The 16,973-nt window shown below is 36.7% G+C and overlaps 2 protein-coding genes across 5 annotated transcripts in view; both read left to right on the top strand.

Moving 5' to 3' along the window:
• The window catches only part of ptprr (protein tyrosine phosphatase receptor type R), a 44,166-nt gene extending 41,908 nt beyond the window's left edge, over nucleotides 1-2,258 (top strand). For all 3 annotated transcript variants that reach the window (XM_058772648.1, XM_058772649.1, XM_058772650.1), the window contains one exon: nucleotides 391-2,258. In XM_058772648.1, the coding sequence (XP_058628631.1) occupies nucleotides 391-484 (94 nt within the window). In that variant the 3' untranslated portion in view covers nucleotides 485-2,258. The remainder of the gene's footprint in view (nucleotides 1-390) is intronic.
• Nucleotides 2,259-5,671: 3,413 nt separating this feature from the next.
• LOC131538660 (uncharacterized) lies at nucleotides 5,672-15,579 on the top strand. 2 transcript variants are annotated; one of them, XM_058772647.1, is made up of 8 exons: nucleotides 5,672-6,635; nucleotides 6,949-7,293; nucleotides 7,657-7,999; nucleotides 8,148-8,380; nucleotides 8,500-8,947; nucleotides 9,140-9,408; nucleotides 9,537-9,652; nucleotides 15,514-15,579. In XM_058772647.1, the coding sequence occupies exons 1-8, from the start codon at nucleotides 6,512-6,514 to the stop codon at nucleotides 15,514-15,516; spliced, it is 1,881 nt and encodes a 626-aa protein (XP_058628630.1). In that variant the 5' UTR covers nucleotides 5,672-6,511; the 3' UTR covers nucleotides 15,517-15,579. The 2 variants fall into 2 exon arrangements, with proteins under 2 accessions (XP_058628630.1, XP_058628629.1); XM_058772646.1 differs by lacking the exon at nucleotides 15,514-15,579 and having other exon boundaries at nucleotides 9,537-9,993.
• Nucleotides 15,580-16,973: the final 1,394 nt, after the last annotated feature.

Genomic DNA, 16,973 nt, shown 5'->3' with positions numbered 1-16,973 from the left:
ATAAAATAATGACAACGATTTTTATCTTCACCTACTTTGGCCTAAATATCCGCCAAACTTTTTTATATTTTGTTACCTTGAAAGGCTTTGTCTTTATAGTAGGGAAATTAGTTTGGCTGTACTGCTCAAACAGCTTGCAAAATAGAAAATCCAACATGACAAAGAATTGTGATAATATTGTGAATCGTGATATTTAAAAAAAAAAAATTGTGATATTTTCGCCATATCGCCCACCCCTAGCTGAGGGGGACCAAACCCATACAACCCCCCAACACACATTTTGCCCCTGCCCCTCCGGAGGTCTGTGCATGCCACTGCATAAGATTATCATTTTAATTGTGATAGTTGTTGCAAGGCTTGACTGTAATCATGCGGTGTATTTTTCCACAGGGGCGGTATGATCCAAACGGAGGAACAATATGAATTTGTGCATCATGCCTTGAGTCTCTATGAAAGCCGCCTTCCTGCAGAGCCTGGACAATGAACAGCCAGAGGAGCTTCAATTTTCATACCAAGAGATCTGCTATTGCCATGAGCTTTCTGATTCAGGAGAGAAGGCGGCAGATAATGTTTGTGAAGATGGAGCTTTGTGGAATTTGGTTATGTGCGTGTCAAGGCAAGGGTTGCACACATCACAACTCTGGAAGCCGTTATTGCTGGAAAATGTATTTCTTGTCATAACTTTTCAATAGCCTCTGCCATGCTTTTCAAGGCCACTAGTGTTAAGTGTCACTGTACAAGGTCTAGTTCCACTAAATAATGCTTTTTTAAAACAGTATACACAGCATAAAGACTTTTATATTGTTTTCCTTCATTTTATCTGAATATAGAATATATAAAACACCAACTGGGCATTTTAAAAATTCTGAATTGTCTTCATGATGCAGTATAAATGAGGTATTACAATTCTGTGTATCATAATATGATCACCAGATGTTTCATTAGAATACGTCTTTGTTTTTCACTTTTGTACTCATTGGTCAAGAGTTTGTAGGCGTATTTTTTCTGCTGATGCAGAACACAATTTTAAAATATTCAGACTTGTGTTTCCTGTGTTGCTGCTACTGAATCTACAGTGCCGCAAAAGAAATGTTTTGTTTGAGCTGCAGTTCGCAGTCTGAATTGAATGTTATGAGAGAGAAAGACTGGATGCCTCAGAATTTCTATTGCGCTGGCGTTGCTGAATGCACATAATGACAAACCAACAGCAAACCCAGAACAAATGACTTTTATGAGTGGATTCCTTTAAATAACTAACACATATGGAATTCATGATCATTTTAATTGTTCTAGAGACTCACTAAATCTGATAAATAATGAATTTTAATAAATATCTAGTCATGACCAAAAGAAATAACATCACAACACATTTGGGAAAAATATGTAATTATATAAAATATCTCAAATTTAGGAGGTTTTACTTGTGTATAGAGGTGAAATAATTATTAAATATTATTAATAATGCATACACAGTTTTAGTGTGAAGGTTCATGTATCCTGGGACCACAAGGGTTTTGCTGCTAATACTGCAATTGTTTATGGCTTTAGAAATTAAATATGTTGTACGAAAGTGAATATTTCTAATACATTTTTTTTTTCTATTGTATTTATTATTATAAAAATTATTGTTACTGTTACCTGATACTTTTATAAACTATGGTTATTGTCAGTGTGCACTTATGCTATATATTTTCCACTGTGTGGGCTTAATGTTAGGCAGTCAGTGACTTTCCTATTTATGCTTAATGATGATTAATGTGAATTGAATTCTGTAAATAATAACCATCTATCATAATCACAATAACGATATTATAAACTGCACATATGGATGCCTCAGCCAGCGAGGGTAGCAGTATAAGCAACCCAAACTGATGATCTGAGCTGTTTTTATATGATACTTTGGTTGTGGTAGAATCGATTAGCTCTGTGTATTGGTACAGTATGTATATTAGAAATGCATAACTTGGTCCCGATAAAACATTAGAAGTTATTGGTTAATGCTATACAGACAGTTCTTTCCATTTACATTGTGTGTTTGGTCCTATAACAATGTTAAATCATCACCTAAAGCCATAATATCTCATGTTTACATTTGTGGCACTGCAAGTTCATCCAATATGCTTATTCTGTTATTAAACTCTGTCATGTGAAAATGTGTTTTTGTAAAGTGAAACTTTGCCTAGTCAGAAAGCAAAGTACAGGAATTATGATGCTGACTTTATGGTCATTACTGCCAATAAATGAACCCCGGTTTGTCATGTCTGGTTTAATTATTTCTGTTCTAACGCTCTTATTTTGATGTTCTTTTTATATATCATACATTAGAGTCGTGTGGGGGTGGGGGTAAACTAAGTGTGATCTGCTGTGACACAATTTTGTTGCACTGTGGTATATGAATAAGGTTATGAATTAAAGCTACAAAAGTCATTCAGTTAAGGTAGCTATTTTTTAGGTAGCTATATGCTGTCCTAATGCACCGATCCCATATACTGACACCATTTGTCCCTAACTGTTTAGCTTCAGTTAAGACATAACCGTGTTTAAGTTGGGTATTTTAAAATAACTTTGTCAATCTTTGAGCATTTAAACCCTCAAATGACGTTTGCTGAAATAAAGAAAAAATTTTCCTTTTATCTAAATGGCATGAGACTTTGTATGGTTGTCAACACTTTGTAGTTCTACAAATTAAAAATTAAATTGGATTGATATCTGATTGTATGTTAGCGTGAATAAAAAGTCACACTCATGATGTTTGGGGTCCCTAGAGACCCCACAATGAAATGAATGGGGAAACGATAAAATTGATACTTTAGCATTTTAATTTGTCAAATAAAATCCACTACAATGCAGAACACAAAACACACAAAAATGAAGTGGCAACCCTTTCACACGTTCACAATGCAGAATGATTACGCTTGCACCTCCCCCCCCCCCACACACCCCCACACCCAAAATCACCTAGAAATCAATTGGAGACTATAAAAATATAGATTTTTTTGTTACATAATTTGTCAACAATGTCAGTTACAATGAAGACAGCACACAAAAACTGAAGAGGTGACACCACAGCACATCCAAAAAATTAAAATAAAATAAACATAAATCCTCCCAAAACTGCACAAATGTAGAGTAAAAACATTAATAAACTGAGTAAAATTACATTTGGTTTTTAAAAAAAGCGTTATTATCTCATTTTGGTGTCTGGGGTCTTTGGAGACCCCAAACAGCATGAGTGTATACCCCAAATGAACAATGCATAAGGGTTAAGCACAATAAACTGCAAAAAAATAAATAGTTCAGCATTGGCATGGTTTTGTCTTAAAAAGTGGTGGCAGGTATACAAACAAGCAGGAGACTTTGGGCAATTATACAGAAACGGAATCTATGGCAGGTCAGAAGACTTCAAGGAACAGTGGACTATGTTATGTCTTGGAACTCCAGGCGTGGCCAACAAGTAGAGAAGCCCCAAGAAAGCTGTTAGAGAGAAGGGGTCATGGCAGATCCAGCAGAGGTCAAGGCCAAAGAGAAGTCAGTGTAACAACTGCACCGTAGTAAGTAAGGAGAGCCCCTGTAGTATTGTAGGAACTGGGAGCCTCAGATGAGCCAGTGAAGTGGGCTGAACAGGAGGTCTTTTGAGAAAGTGTTGATGTCATAAATGCTTTTCAAAATGCTTTTGCTGTTCTTTTTAACTTTTTATTAATCAGAGAATCCTAAAATAAATATCACATGCCCCCTCAAAAAAAAAAAAAAATGAAGCAGCACAATGTTTTCCAACATTGATTATAAATCAGCATATTAGAATGATTTCTGAAGGATCGTGTGACACTGAAGACTGGAGTAATGATGCTGAAAATTCAGCTTTGATCACAGAAATAAATTATATTTTAAAGTATATTAAAATAGAAAACTGTTATTTTAAATTGCAATAATATTTCATAAAATAAGAGTTTTTTCCCTCGTATTTTTGATCAAGACAGCCTTGATGAGCAGAAGAAATTTCTTCAAAAAACTTTAAAAGTCCTACTGATCCCAAACGTTTGAGCGGCAGTGTATTTTTTTTTTTATTGCAATAATAAAAAAGAATGCAGTATAAAAGATAACAAACAGAAAAGAACAGTATGTACAAAACGAACAACATATCTTTCAATGACAAAAATAAATAAATAAAATAAAATACTCAAGGATTAATAGATAAAGAAATAAATGTAAAATATAAGTTCTTTAAAATTGACAGAAAGAGAGAAAAAGAGGGCATACAAATAGAGATACAAATATATTAAGGAAAAATCTTAAATATGGCACAAATTCTAGAAGTTTTTAAAGCTTTCTTATTAACTGACATTGATATTGTATTTAAATACAACTTCAGTTCTTGTTTGAAGATGTTAAAGTGGGGTTTACATTTAGTATATTTACATTTATGGACATAAAAATTTCCAATAAATAACAGAAGGTTTATACAAAAACATGCATTAAATAGATTCTTATCTTTAACATAAAACCCAAAAAGAATGTGTTTATAGCACAAAGAGAAATCATAAAAAATATTTTGGACAATCAGAGCATTAAGATTATTCCAAAAAGACTGAACAAAAGGACACTCCCAAAACAAATGAGCTACAGTTTCAGAAGAAAGTTCACAGAAAGAACAAGATATATCAATGTCACTTTTAAATTTCTGTAAAAACTGCTTGACAGGATAAAACCTGTGAATTATTTTATAAGAAATTTCTTTAACTTTTTTTGTTAAAAAAAATTTCTGAGGAAGTGACCAAACATATGCCCACTTAATATCATCAAAAAAGTTGTTTCAATAAGAAATGGAGATTGAGCGGCAGTGTACGTATAGAAAGTTCAGTACAAAAAGCGAGCAAAAAAAAAAAAAACACTTAAAAAATCCCATTATAATCAATGAAGCTGTCCACACCGTATGATGATTGAATCTCTTATATCTGCACTTTTTGTTGTTTATGGGAGAATTTGTGAGAGTGCAGAATAAGACCCTATATAAGACCCTTTTTCTGTTAGTAAACAATGTGACGTTTTTCTGTGGGCGGGGCTTAGCTGGAGGCAGAAATATTCCACTGACCGCTTCACTAACGCTAGCTATGAAGTTTGTTTACCTTGTTTTTTTAACAATGGCTGGAGAAAATCCGATTTTACCTGCATATGTAAGGTCACTCACTGTGCAGGACCATTATTGTTATTTAAATAAGTTAACTTTAACGGACAAAGTCAGATTGGCCGACCCTATGCTCATGGATGGACGATCTGACAGGATTAATGTTACCTCCGATTGAGTGACTAGTTAGAGAAACCTAACGAGTAGTAAAGAGAAACTCACCTGTGTCTATCTAGTCATGAAGATGTACATATATTTCAACTTCAGCGGGCTATTTTTACAGCTAACGTTACGTGAGAGTGAACTGGGCCAAAATACAAAAACTTAAACATTCAATGTGATGATATTATTTGAAGATGTATCATGGCCAAATAGTTATTTTAAAGTATATACATCCTGTAAATTATGTAAGTTAAGTTTACAATACTTTACACACAGTATATTTAAAGGAAGATGTGAATAGTTTCTAGAAATAAAAATTCCAGAAATTAATTTCTAACTTTCTGTATTTGATTATTCTTTCTTACTGAGTTCTTAGAAAGTCCAGCCACTATCAATCACAATAATTACAGATGATTAAGCATATACATCGTCAGTTTGTTGTTTTACACACATGCACACAGACATTATTTCATAGTTGTGAGAAACATAAGAAATCTTTAGACACGTAACACAAACCATTATCCATAACAGAAGACAATACTTTATTTAACCTTTTCTGATAAGAAGTGTGCGCTGCAAACGCGAGCATTTCTGGCGATAGTTTCTGTCCAGTCCGCTCGTTTTAACTCGTTAAACCAACAGCTGTCGTCGGTTTTTTGTTTGGGAGTGGCAGCAGGTATGCGTTAAAATTTCAAATTGCAGCCTGTACTACATAGATTCTTGCATCCAACATCACAACAAGATGATATTTTAAGCTCCTTGTGTAGCCGAATCCGCGCTGGTTTGAATAGGCCGCCTCCAGTTTTCCGTTTGTTTTGCCTCCAGCTAGCGCGGTGACGTAATGACGTCAGCTCCTCTGCTTGTAGTAAACATTCCGTTTCTATGGCAACTGTGGAACTACAACGATTTGATGACGTCATCGAACAGGCTGTTTGTAAAGAGCCGCGCGCTCGCAGCATTCTGAAGTTCAGTGATAATCCGAGCGGATGCGAAGAGAGTCACCAAGCAAAGAGCAAAGACGCGAGTCTGAGCTAAAGTCTGCGAAAACTGTGTACAGACGCCAGTCAATACAGATGGTCTATATTCATACAGTTTATAGACATAATCTGTACAGTCAGTGTCACACACAGTGTGTATCAGAAAGAGTTTGACAACTGTACATCTGATAATATCAGATACAGTTTGACAACAATATCGGGCAGTACTAAATAGAGTACATCAGACATCATGTCCACACAAAAGAGAGAAGTGCAGCTGAAGGCTGACCTCAGAAGCACTATCTCAGAGAATGGGAATGAACAGGGTGGCATGAATATGACTCCTGCAACCACCGAGAAGACCAGCCCAAAAGGTGAATGTCAACAGACCGTTTGAAATACATTTCAGTGAGATGCAAACAGAAATATATGCTTCATTATTGTTTTATATGTATGTTTTGTGTTTAAATGCTATTTAAAGATTTAAACGATCCATTAATAAACCAAATCTAATGAGTACCAGAGCAACAACTGCATGTTGACTCTGTTAAAGTCACCAATGTCAAGCAACACAACATAGCACAATCTTACAAGTTAGACTAATTATTATTCATGTTTAATCTGTAGTTAGCAATGTTTCTAATGGCTTATTATTTGTTTTTCTTCTTTTATCTGAAAATGCTAAAGTGAGGAAGAACAACAAATCCTGTGCATTCTTTCAAAGAAGATGGAAGGCTGTGAAAAAATCCTTCCAGAAAAATAGAGTGGAGCCCATCTGGGTTTCAGCAGAGCCTGATCCAGAGCCACTGTGTGTCCCAGATCCTGAACCTGAACCTGAAAAGGATCTGGTTGATGAAGAACAGTTGTGTGTCGCAGGTCCAAGTGCTCCTGAAATTCAAGTGACAACAGAGTCCACACAAAAGAGAGAAGTGCAGCTGAAGGCTGACATCAGCAGCACTGTCTCAGAGAATGGGATTGATCAGGGTGGCATGAATATGACTGCTGCAACCACTGAGAAGACCAGCTCAAAAGGTGAATGTCAACAGACCGTTTGAAATACATTATAGTGAGTTGCAAACACAAATGGGGTAAAATTTGGAATATGTGCAATTATATATATATCTTATATGCATATTTTGTATATGCATTTAGCATATACACATTTTTGTGTTTAAATGATATTTAAAGATTTAAATGATCCATTAATACACCAAATCTGATGTGTACCATAGAGCAACAACTGCATGTTGACAACGTTAAATAAAGTCACCAATGTCAAGCAGCACAACATTAGCAGAGTCTTAAAAGTTAGACTAATTATTCATGTTTAATCTGTGGTTAGCAATGTTTCTAATAGCTTATTTGTTTTTCTTCTTTTATCTGAAAACACTATAGTGAAGAAGAGCAACAAAATCTGTGCATTCTTTCAAAGAAGATGGAAGGCTGTGAAAAAATCCTTCCAGAAGAATAGAGTGGAGCCCATCGGGGTCTCAGCAGAGCCTGATCCAGAACCTGAAGTGGATCTGGTTGATGAAGAACAGTTGTGTGTCTCAGCTCCAAGTGGTCCAGAACCTCAAGTGACAACAGAAACTCAGGAAACTCAAGTGAAATCTGAGTTGTCAATGCTACACAACCATTTCCTTGTAAACATTTTCCAACTGGAGCGTCGCATGTGCAAATGTAAAGTGCTCTGGACACCTGTCACTGAGGTCTGGCCCAGTGTCTTCATTGGAAATGAGTAAGTCTGCAACACATTGCTACTGTATGAACAAGACTCAAACACTACATGCAGTTATATTTCTCTCACTGTAAGAGTTGTTTTATATTTCTACCTTGTAAATCCTCTTTAATGAAAGACTAATCTAGGCTGCTGTGTTTTTGTGCAGAGAGACAGCAATGGACCGAGCCAAACTGAAGGAGATGGGTGTTACCCACATCCTGAACACAGCGGCATACAAGGAATACCTGCAAGGAAAGATTGATACAAGGGCGGAGTATTACAAAGAAATGGACATTACTGACTACAGTGTGCTTGTAATGGATGAACACAGGTTTGACATCAGCAAGGACTTATTCCCAGCTTCAGAATTCATCCACAAGGCCCTGAGTAACACAGAGAGTAAGAGCTGACACACACACACACACACACACACACATTATCATCCATCATTTATCCTACAGTGACAAACTGTGTATGGATGAATTTGTTTTGAGTGTCTTTCTTTTTTATTTCCCCAGATAAGTTGTTAGTGCACTGCATAGATGGTGTCAGCCGCTCCGCAACATTTTTTCTGGCATACCTGATGATCCACCATGAAATATTGTTGGAGGATGCCATTGACCACGTCATAGACAAGAGATGGATCAGGCCAAACAGGGACTTCCTGAAGCAGCTGATAACTCTCAATTCAAACCTCCTAAAACAGTGTAAATTACAGCTAAGAAAACAGATAAACACAGATAAAAGAGAAAACAGAGAGGATGCGGTTGCACAGCCTGTTCCAGAGCCTTTATGTGAGCCAGGTCCAAGCAGACCTAAGCCAGAAGCTCAAGTGACAAAAGAGGTTTCAGTGTTAGAAAATCATGTCCCTCAAAGCATCCTTCAACTTCAGGATCGCCTGGATGAATGTACACTGGACTGGACACCTGTCACTGAGGTCTGGCCCAGTGTCTTCATTGGAAATGAGTAAGTCTGCAACACATTGACTGCCACATTTATTACATATAATACCAAACCATGTGATAAAGTAACAGAGCAGTATGAACTGGAATCTAAAAAAGCAGTTATATTTCTTTCACTGTCAGCGTTGTTTTATTATTCTACATTGCGAATCCCCTTTAGTGAAATACTAATCTAGACTTTTGTGTTTTCCTGCAGAGATACAGCAAGAAACCGAGCCAAACTGAAAGGGATGGGTATCACCCACATCCTGAATGCTGCGGCAGTGGAGAAAAGATTGAAGGTCTTGTTTGAAATGCCAAGCAAGAAAAGCCTAAAGGGAAAGGTCAATACAGGGGTTACATATTACCAAGGCAGGAACATCAGTTACTACGATGTGCCTGCAGTGAACAAATGCTCATTTAACATCAGCGAGTACTTCTTCCCAGCTGCACAGTTCATCCACCAGGCCCTGAGTAAACCAGAGAGTAAGAGCTGATGCACGAACACACACACATACATCATATATTTGCTTGTCATTTATCAAGTGTCCTATAGTGCCAAGCTGTCTAGAAATGACTTTGTTTTGAGTGTCCTTCTATTTTTATGTCCACAGATAAGGTGTTAGTGCACTGCAAAAAGGGAATCAGTCGCTCTGCCACACTTGTTCTGGCATACCTGATGATCCACCAAAACATGATGGTGGAGGATGCCATTGACCATGTCATAGAAGTGAGAAACATCAGGCCCAACATAGGCTTCTTGAAGCAACTGACAATCCTCAATTCAAACCTCAAATGTCAGCGAACACTACAGTTAAAAAACAGACCAAAGTAAAAAAACAAAAACAAAAAAACAATCAAAATAAAAACAATTATTATTTAACAGTTACAAATGTGTAAAATCATATCTTTGATGAAAAAAATAAAAAAAACAAAACAGTTGGTCTAAATTACATTCAAATGCACATTATTTCTAAAGTACTGTGGATTACATTACATTTAGTCGTTTAGAAGACGCTTTTATCCAAAGCGACTTACAAATGAGGACAATAGAAGCAATCAAAACCAACAAAAGAGCAACAACATGCAAGTGCTATGACAAGTCTCGGTTAGCCTAACGCAGTACACATATTATTTTTTTTTTTAAAGAAATAAGTAGATAGAATAGAAAAAAGAAACCTAGTGTCTGTGAAAATGATTTTGTGCCTCTTTGGGATGGCACAATAATGCGTCATTCACTTGCAGAATGCAAGCTTCTAGAGGGCACATACAGTTATGGCCAAAAATTCTTGTGGCTCAGTGGTAGAGCATTGCGTTAGCAGCACAAAAGGTTGTGGGTTCAATTCCCAGGGAACACACATACTGATAAAAAAAAATGTATAGCCTCAATGCACTGTAAGTCGCTTTGGATAAAAGCGTCTGCTAAATGCAAATGCAAATGCAATGCAAAAAATATCGGCACCCTTGGCAAATATGATCAAAGAAGGCTGTGAAAATTAATCTGCATTGTTAATCCTTTTGATCTTTTATTAAAAAAATTCACAAAAATCTAACCTTTCATTGGATAAGAAGAATTTAAAATGGGGGGAAATATCAATATGAAATAAATGTTTTTTTTTTTTTTTCGAATACACAATGGATACAATTAACGGCACCCTTTTATTCAAAACTTTTTGAAACCTCCATTTGCCAGTTTAACAGCTCTAAATATTCTCCTATAATGCCTGATGAGGTTAGAGACCATTTCTTCATCCAGAATCGCTCCAGACCCTTTAGATTCCCAGCTCCATGTTGGTGCTTCTACTCTTCAGTTTACCACTCATTTTCTATAGGGTTCAGGTCAGAGGACTGGAATGGACATAGCAGAAGCTTGGTTTTGTGCTCAGTGACCCATTTTTGTGTTGTTTTTTAGGTTTGTGTTTGGATTATTGTACGGTTGGAAGATCCAAACATGGCCCATTATAAGATTTCTAACAGAGTCAGTCATGTATTTATTTTTTATCTGTTGGTATTTGATAGAATCCATGATGCCATGTGTCTAAACAAGATGTCCAGGACCCCCAGCAGAAATATAGGCCCACAACATCAAAAATACAGCAGTATATTTCATTGTACACATGGGGTACTTTTTATCCCTGTGTTCACCAAACCCATCTTGAGTGTTTGCTGCTAAAAAGATAATTTTTTCATCTGACCATAGAAGCCAGTCCCATTTGAAGTTCCAGGCGTATCTGATAACTGAATATGCTGGAGTTTGTTTTTGGATGAGCTCTGAGAATTTTTCTTGAAATCCTCCCGAACAACATGTGGTGATGTAGCTTCTGTTTGACAATTTTCTTTTAAAGATTTTCTGACCCCGAGGCTCAACTGTCTTCTGCAATTCTCCAGCTGTGGTCCTTGGAGAGTCTTTAGCCACTCAAACGCTCCTTCTCACCGTGCATTAGGACGATATAGACACACTTCCAGGCAATTTAGTAACATTTTATGTTGATTGGAAATTCTTAATTATTGCCCTGATGGTGGAAATGGGAATTTTCACTGCTCTAGCTCTTTCTTAAAGCCACTTCACTAATTTGTGAAGCTCAATTATCTTTTGCTGCACATCAGAAATATATTCTTTGGTTTTTCTCATTGTGATGGATGATTAAGGGAATTTGGGCTTTGTTTTCCCTCCTATTTATATTTCTGTGAAACAGGAAGCCATGGCTGGATAATTTCATATTCATAATCACCCTGGAGCGCTCAAAATTTCTAGGGGTGCCAATAATTGTGAACAGAGGTGTGACGTGCATTCTTTTCGGCTCATGATTAGCATCATGTTACTATAAAGCAATAGAAATACATAAGTGGTGCAAACTTTTTTTTTTTTTTTAAAGTAACACCTTGCCTACACAAGGTGTAAGTGCCTCTTCAAAAGCACATTGCAGTCAGTCATAGGCAGTAAACATTTCTGACTTACTCCGAACTTACTTTATACAACAGGACAAATGAATCTGGAACCTCTGACACCTTATTGTAGACAGCTTCAAGTTGTTATGCGCAACAACAGACACATGCAGTGTAAACATGGTGTAAGAGTTTCTGTAACGCTTAATGGTAATGAGGAGTCACTCTAACTCAGATGACTGTGCTGCCTGCCTTCTCTCCAAAAAGATACTGCATGACATTTTGTCTCCACTGAATTCACTGAAGTGAATTTAATGACTATTGGTACAAGCCGATTTTAGAAATTACTTTTGTAATATGTAATGTCTGATGTTACATTATTACTCGGTATATTTTAATACTGTAATTCGTAAAATTGTATTTTAAATTGTGGTTGACATTTTATTGTAAGAGCAAAATGATTTAGTGTTTCTTAATAGTAAATGTCTGTGTATTTCTTCTGCGGGAAGTATTTGGAGTTTCAGCGCGAGAGCGCCCTCTGGACTCCGGATGGAGATTTACTACTGATCACAAAACCGTGCTTCACTGATAAGATGCTCATGACAATCGCAGCTTTTGCCTAATCGCGATTTCATTTTGATTAATTGAGCAGCCCTAGCAGGGGGGTTCCTCCTGAAGTCCACTATCATCTCCACAGTTTTTTGAGTGTTTAGCTCCAGGTAGTTAAGACTGCACCATACAGCCAGCTGCTCAACCTCCTGTCTGTAAGCAAATTCGTCTCCATCGTTGATGAGGCTGATGACTGTAGTGTCGTCTGCAAACTTCAGAAGCTTGACAGAGGGGTCCTTTGAAGTGCAGTCATTTCGTGTAGAGGGAGAAGAGCAGTGGGGAGAGAACACATCCCTGAGGAGCTCCAGTGCTGATAGTGATAGTCCTGGATGTGAGTTTGCCCAGCCTCACTAGCTGCTGTCTGTCTGTCTGTCAGTCAGGAAGCTGGTAATCCACTGACAGATGGAGGTGGGCACGGAGAGCTGGGTCAGTTGGTCTGAGAGAAGGTCAGGCATGATGGTATTGAAGGCCGAACTGAAGTCCACAAATAAGATCCTTGCGTAATTCCCAGTTTTATCAAGGTGTTGCAGGATGTAATGCAGTCCCATGTTTTAAAGTCCCATCCTGATTTAAAGAAAAATATAATAAAATAGGTTCAAAACTAGAGGAATATCCCAATTGGCAGTCATCCGTAATTTTATCCAAACAAAGCCTCTCAGTGAGCATAATCGATAACAATTTAGCATCCTTGTTAAATAATGATATTTATTTCCACTCAAACTGAAAGCATAAATCTTGGCTATGTGCTGCTGGTTTCACAGAAAAATGTAATCACTCGCAGGCAGCACATATACTTGCCAGAAGTCCGTCAAAATAAAATAAAATCACACTCTACTTATACTTATAAAAATACAAAATAAATAGACTACAATACTATTATCACTATTATTAATAATTTTATTTTTATAGTTTTATTTAATGGATCACACTATGTGCAGTGTGAGCACCAAACCAAATCTCCAGGTGCTCTCACGAGAAACAGACTGAAAAACTAATGTGCGCCCTTGTTTATAGCACAATTTCAACTAAGCTTTAAAACAAGTCCGTCAAAATAAAATAAAATCACACTCTACTTATACTTATAAAAATACAAAATAAATAGACTACAATACTATTATCACTATTATTAATAATTTTATTTTTATAGTTTTATTTAATGGATCACACTATGTGCAGTGTGAGCACCAAACCAAATCTCCAGGTGCTCTCACGAGAAACAGACTGAAAAACTAATGTGCGCCCTTGTTTATAGCACAATTTCAACTAAGCTTTAAAACAAGTCACGGTGTACACAACAGACTTTGAGCTCACGGTATCCCGGACACTAATATTTTAACAATTTATAAAATATGAATCACTAGGCAGCTGAGTCTTTGATATAGATATAAAGGTTTTCATGATCATGATCAGAAGTATTACAACACACCATAAGTGCATATTAGTAACGCATGCTGTTTTATTTTGGGATCTGATAGAGCTACTGGACATGGAAATGGTGGCATCAGATTTAAAAAGCGGACTCATCTAGTACTGCCAGGGATGTCATTAGACCATTTTTACTGAGGCACAAGTGAAATATTCCTTATAAATCTTTATGTGTCAATGCGATGAGAGAATCATTTTCTCTGATAATATTTCAGCAATCAAGTTCTGTGTTTTCTATCAACTATCAGAAATTAAACTAATCATGGGCTCTAATCAGTAAAACAGGTTTGCAAAAAGATCTGAAATTGTTCTTGATTCAGTTTGATTAATTCAGACAGCACTGCATGAGGTGGATAGTTACAATTCCTTTTAACAAAACTTGCAAATGACTTCTACAGTTTGTCAATGAGAAAAAAGCCTTATATTAAAGGGATAGTTCACCTTCAGTCAACTTCCATAGTATGGAAAAAACCACTATGCAAGTCAGTGGGGACCAGCAACTGAAGGTGAACTATCCCTTTAAGCATGCAGCTTGTGAATGACTCTGCGGTAAAGGTAAACACAATTCATATACATTTATATGCAAAAGAGTATCAAAATATGGGGACCCTTTTCTGATGGGGGGCCCCTGTACTGATGAAAGGCTAGAAGTTTCTTTCCAAACCCCTGTGATTTTCAAGAATCCTGAAGACCTTGAATAGCTGGTTCAGGTGCATGTGTTTGATTAGGGTTGGAGCTAAACTGGAGCAGGATTGAAGACATCTGGTTTGTCAGGTTGAAACTATAATGTCTGACAGATGAGATGACAGAAGTAACTTTGCAAACAATACTTTACAAATGAAAGCAATACAAATTCTTAGGCTGCTTAAAATTTGCTTTTCAAACATGCAATTTCTGCCAAAGTCCAACTCCAGCAACTGAACTACTAAAATTAGACAGTTTGTTTATCAAGCTGATAATATCGACACACTTCACTAAACTATCTGCCATTTGTGCTGTGGCAGGCAGTCCAAACCATATTTTAATTGCCAGAAACACTGGTAAAGAACTCACCGTTCATCATGAAAGTTGCTGCTATCATGAACCAATGTTCAGAACTGTTCTTTTAATAATATTTGGATTATCTTTAAAAATCGTCTAATGAGCAGTTTATTCCCCGTTTTGTCAGAATGACAGGGTATGGCAAAAGTGATGATTAATTAACTTCATTTTTTTAAATCTTTAAATTATTAAATTGATAAGTAATTTATTTTATTTTAAGTGTCACTCCTAGCCACAGGCGGAGGATGAACGCCAGGATAAGGCTAAAAGCCTAATTTTAGCTTAGTCTTTGCAAATCTATGCAGTGTCAGTTTTAATACAACTGAATTAGAATTTTATGTGATTTGAATAAAAGATTGTAAGTTATTAATTATAACGCTGTCATTTCCACTGGTATTCAAGCAGTGAGTAAATTATATACCTATGGAAAATTCTGTACAGAAAGCGAGCAAAAATTATGCAGGAATCTATTACTTACATATCTCCATTTTGTTGACTCTGTTAAATAAAGTCACCAGTCTGAAGCAGCACATTCTTAAAAGTTAGACTAATTATTCATGTTCAATCGGTGGTTAGCGATGTTTCTAATAGCTTATTATTTGTTTTTCTTCTTTTATCTGAAAATACTAGTGAAGAATAGAGTGGAGCCCATTGGGGTCTCAGCAGAGCCTGATCCAGAACCACTGTGTGTCCCAGATCCTGAACCAGAACCTGAAGTGGATCTGGTTGATGAAGAACAGTTGTGTGTCTCAGCTCCAAGTGGTCCAGAACCTCAAGTGACAACAGAAACTCAGGAAACTCAAGTGAAATCTGAGTTGTCAATGCTACACAACCATTTCCTTGTAAACATTTTCCAACTGGAGCGTTGCATGTGCAAATGTAAAGTGCTCTGGACACCTGTCACTGAGGTCTGGCCCAGTGTCTTCATTGGAAATGAGTAAGTCTGCAACACATTGCTACTGTGTGAACAAGACTCAAACACTACATGCAGTTATATTTCTCTCACTGTAAGAGTTGTTTTATATTTCTACCTTGTAAATCCTCTTTAATGAAAGACTAATCTAGGCTGCTGTGTTTTTGTGCAGAGAGACAGCAATGGACCGAGCCATACTGAAGGAGATGGGTGTTACCCACATCCTGAACACAGCGGCATACAAGGAATACCTGCAAGGAAAGATTGATACAAGGGCGGAATATTACAAAGAAATGGACATTACTGACTACAGTGTGCTTGTAATGGATGAACACAGGTTTGACATCAGCAAGGACTTATTCCCAGCTTCAGAATTCATCCACAAGGCCCTGAGTAACACAGAGAGTAAGAGCCGATGTACACACACACACTATGTATTACCATTTATCATCTATCGTTTGTCCTGTAGTGTCAAACTATCGAGCACTGAGTTTGTTTTGTCTTTCTTTTTCTTAGGTAAGGTGTTGGTGCACGGCTTAGATGGTGTCAGAAGATCTCCCACACTTGTTCTGGCATATCTGATGATTCACCATGACATGATGGTGGAGGATGCCATTGACCATGTCATAAAGGTGAGACGCATCAGGCCCAACATGGGCTTCTTGAAGCAGCTGATAATCCTCAATTCAAAGCTTTTGAGTCAGAGAAAACTACAGTTTTCAATACCAGACAGACAGATAAAAACCACAGATAAATAAATTACATTATTATTTAACAATTACATATGCTTAAAAGCTTTGCACAGAAATTTCAATAAAAAGTAATACTAAAATATTAGTGACAATACAGTGACAAACTGTATGGATGAATTTGTTTTGAGTGTCTTTCTTTTTTATTTCCCCAGATAAGTTGTTAGTGCACTGCATAGATGGTGTCAGCCGCTCCGCAACATTTTTTCTGGCATACCTGATGATCCAACATGAAATATTGTTGGAGGATGCCATTGACCACGTCATAGACAGGAGATGGATCAGGCCAAACATGGACTTCCTGAAGCAGCTGACAATCCTCAATTCAAACCTCAAAAGTCGGCGATAAAACAGTTAAACAAATAATACAGCCAAAAAAAAAAAAAAAAATATATATATATATATATATATATATATATATATATATA

This window comes from Onychostoma macrolepis, chromosome 04 (genome assembly GCF_012432095.1).
Source record: "Onychostoma macrolepis isolate SWU-2019 chromosome 04, ASM1243209v1, whole genome shotgun sequence".
Classification (NCBI taxonomy): Eukaryota; Metazoa; Chordata; class Actinopteri; order Cypriniformes; family Cyprinidae; genus Onychostoma; species Onychostoma macrolepis.
Note: the sequence above shows the minus strand (reverse complement) of the source record. Positions and strands in the feature narration are given on the sequence as shown.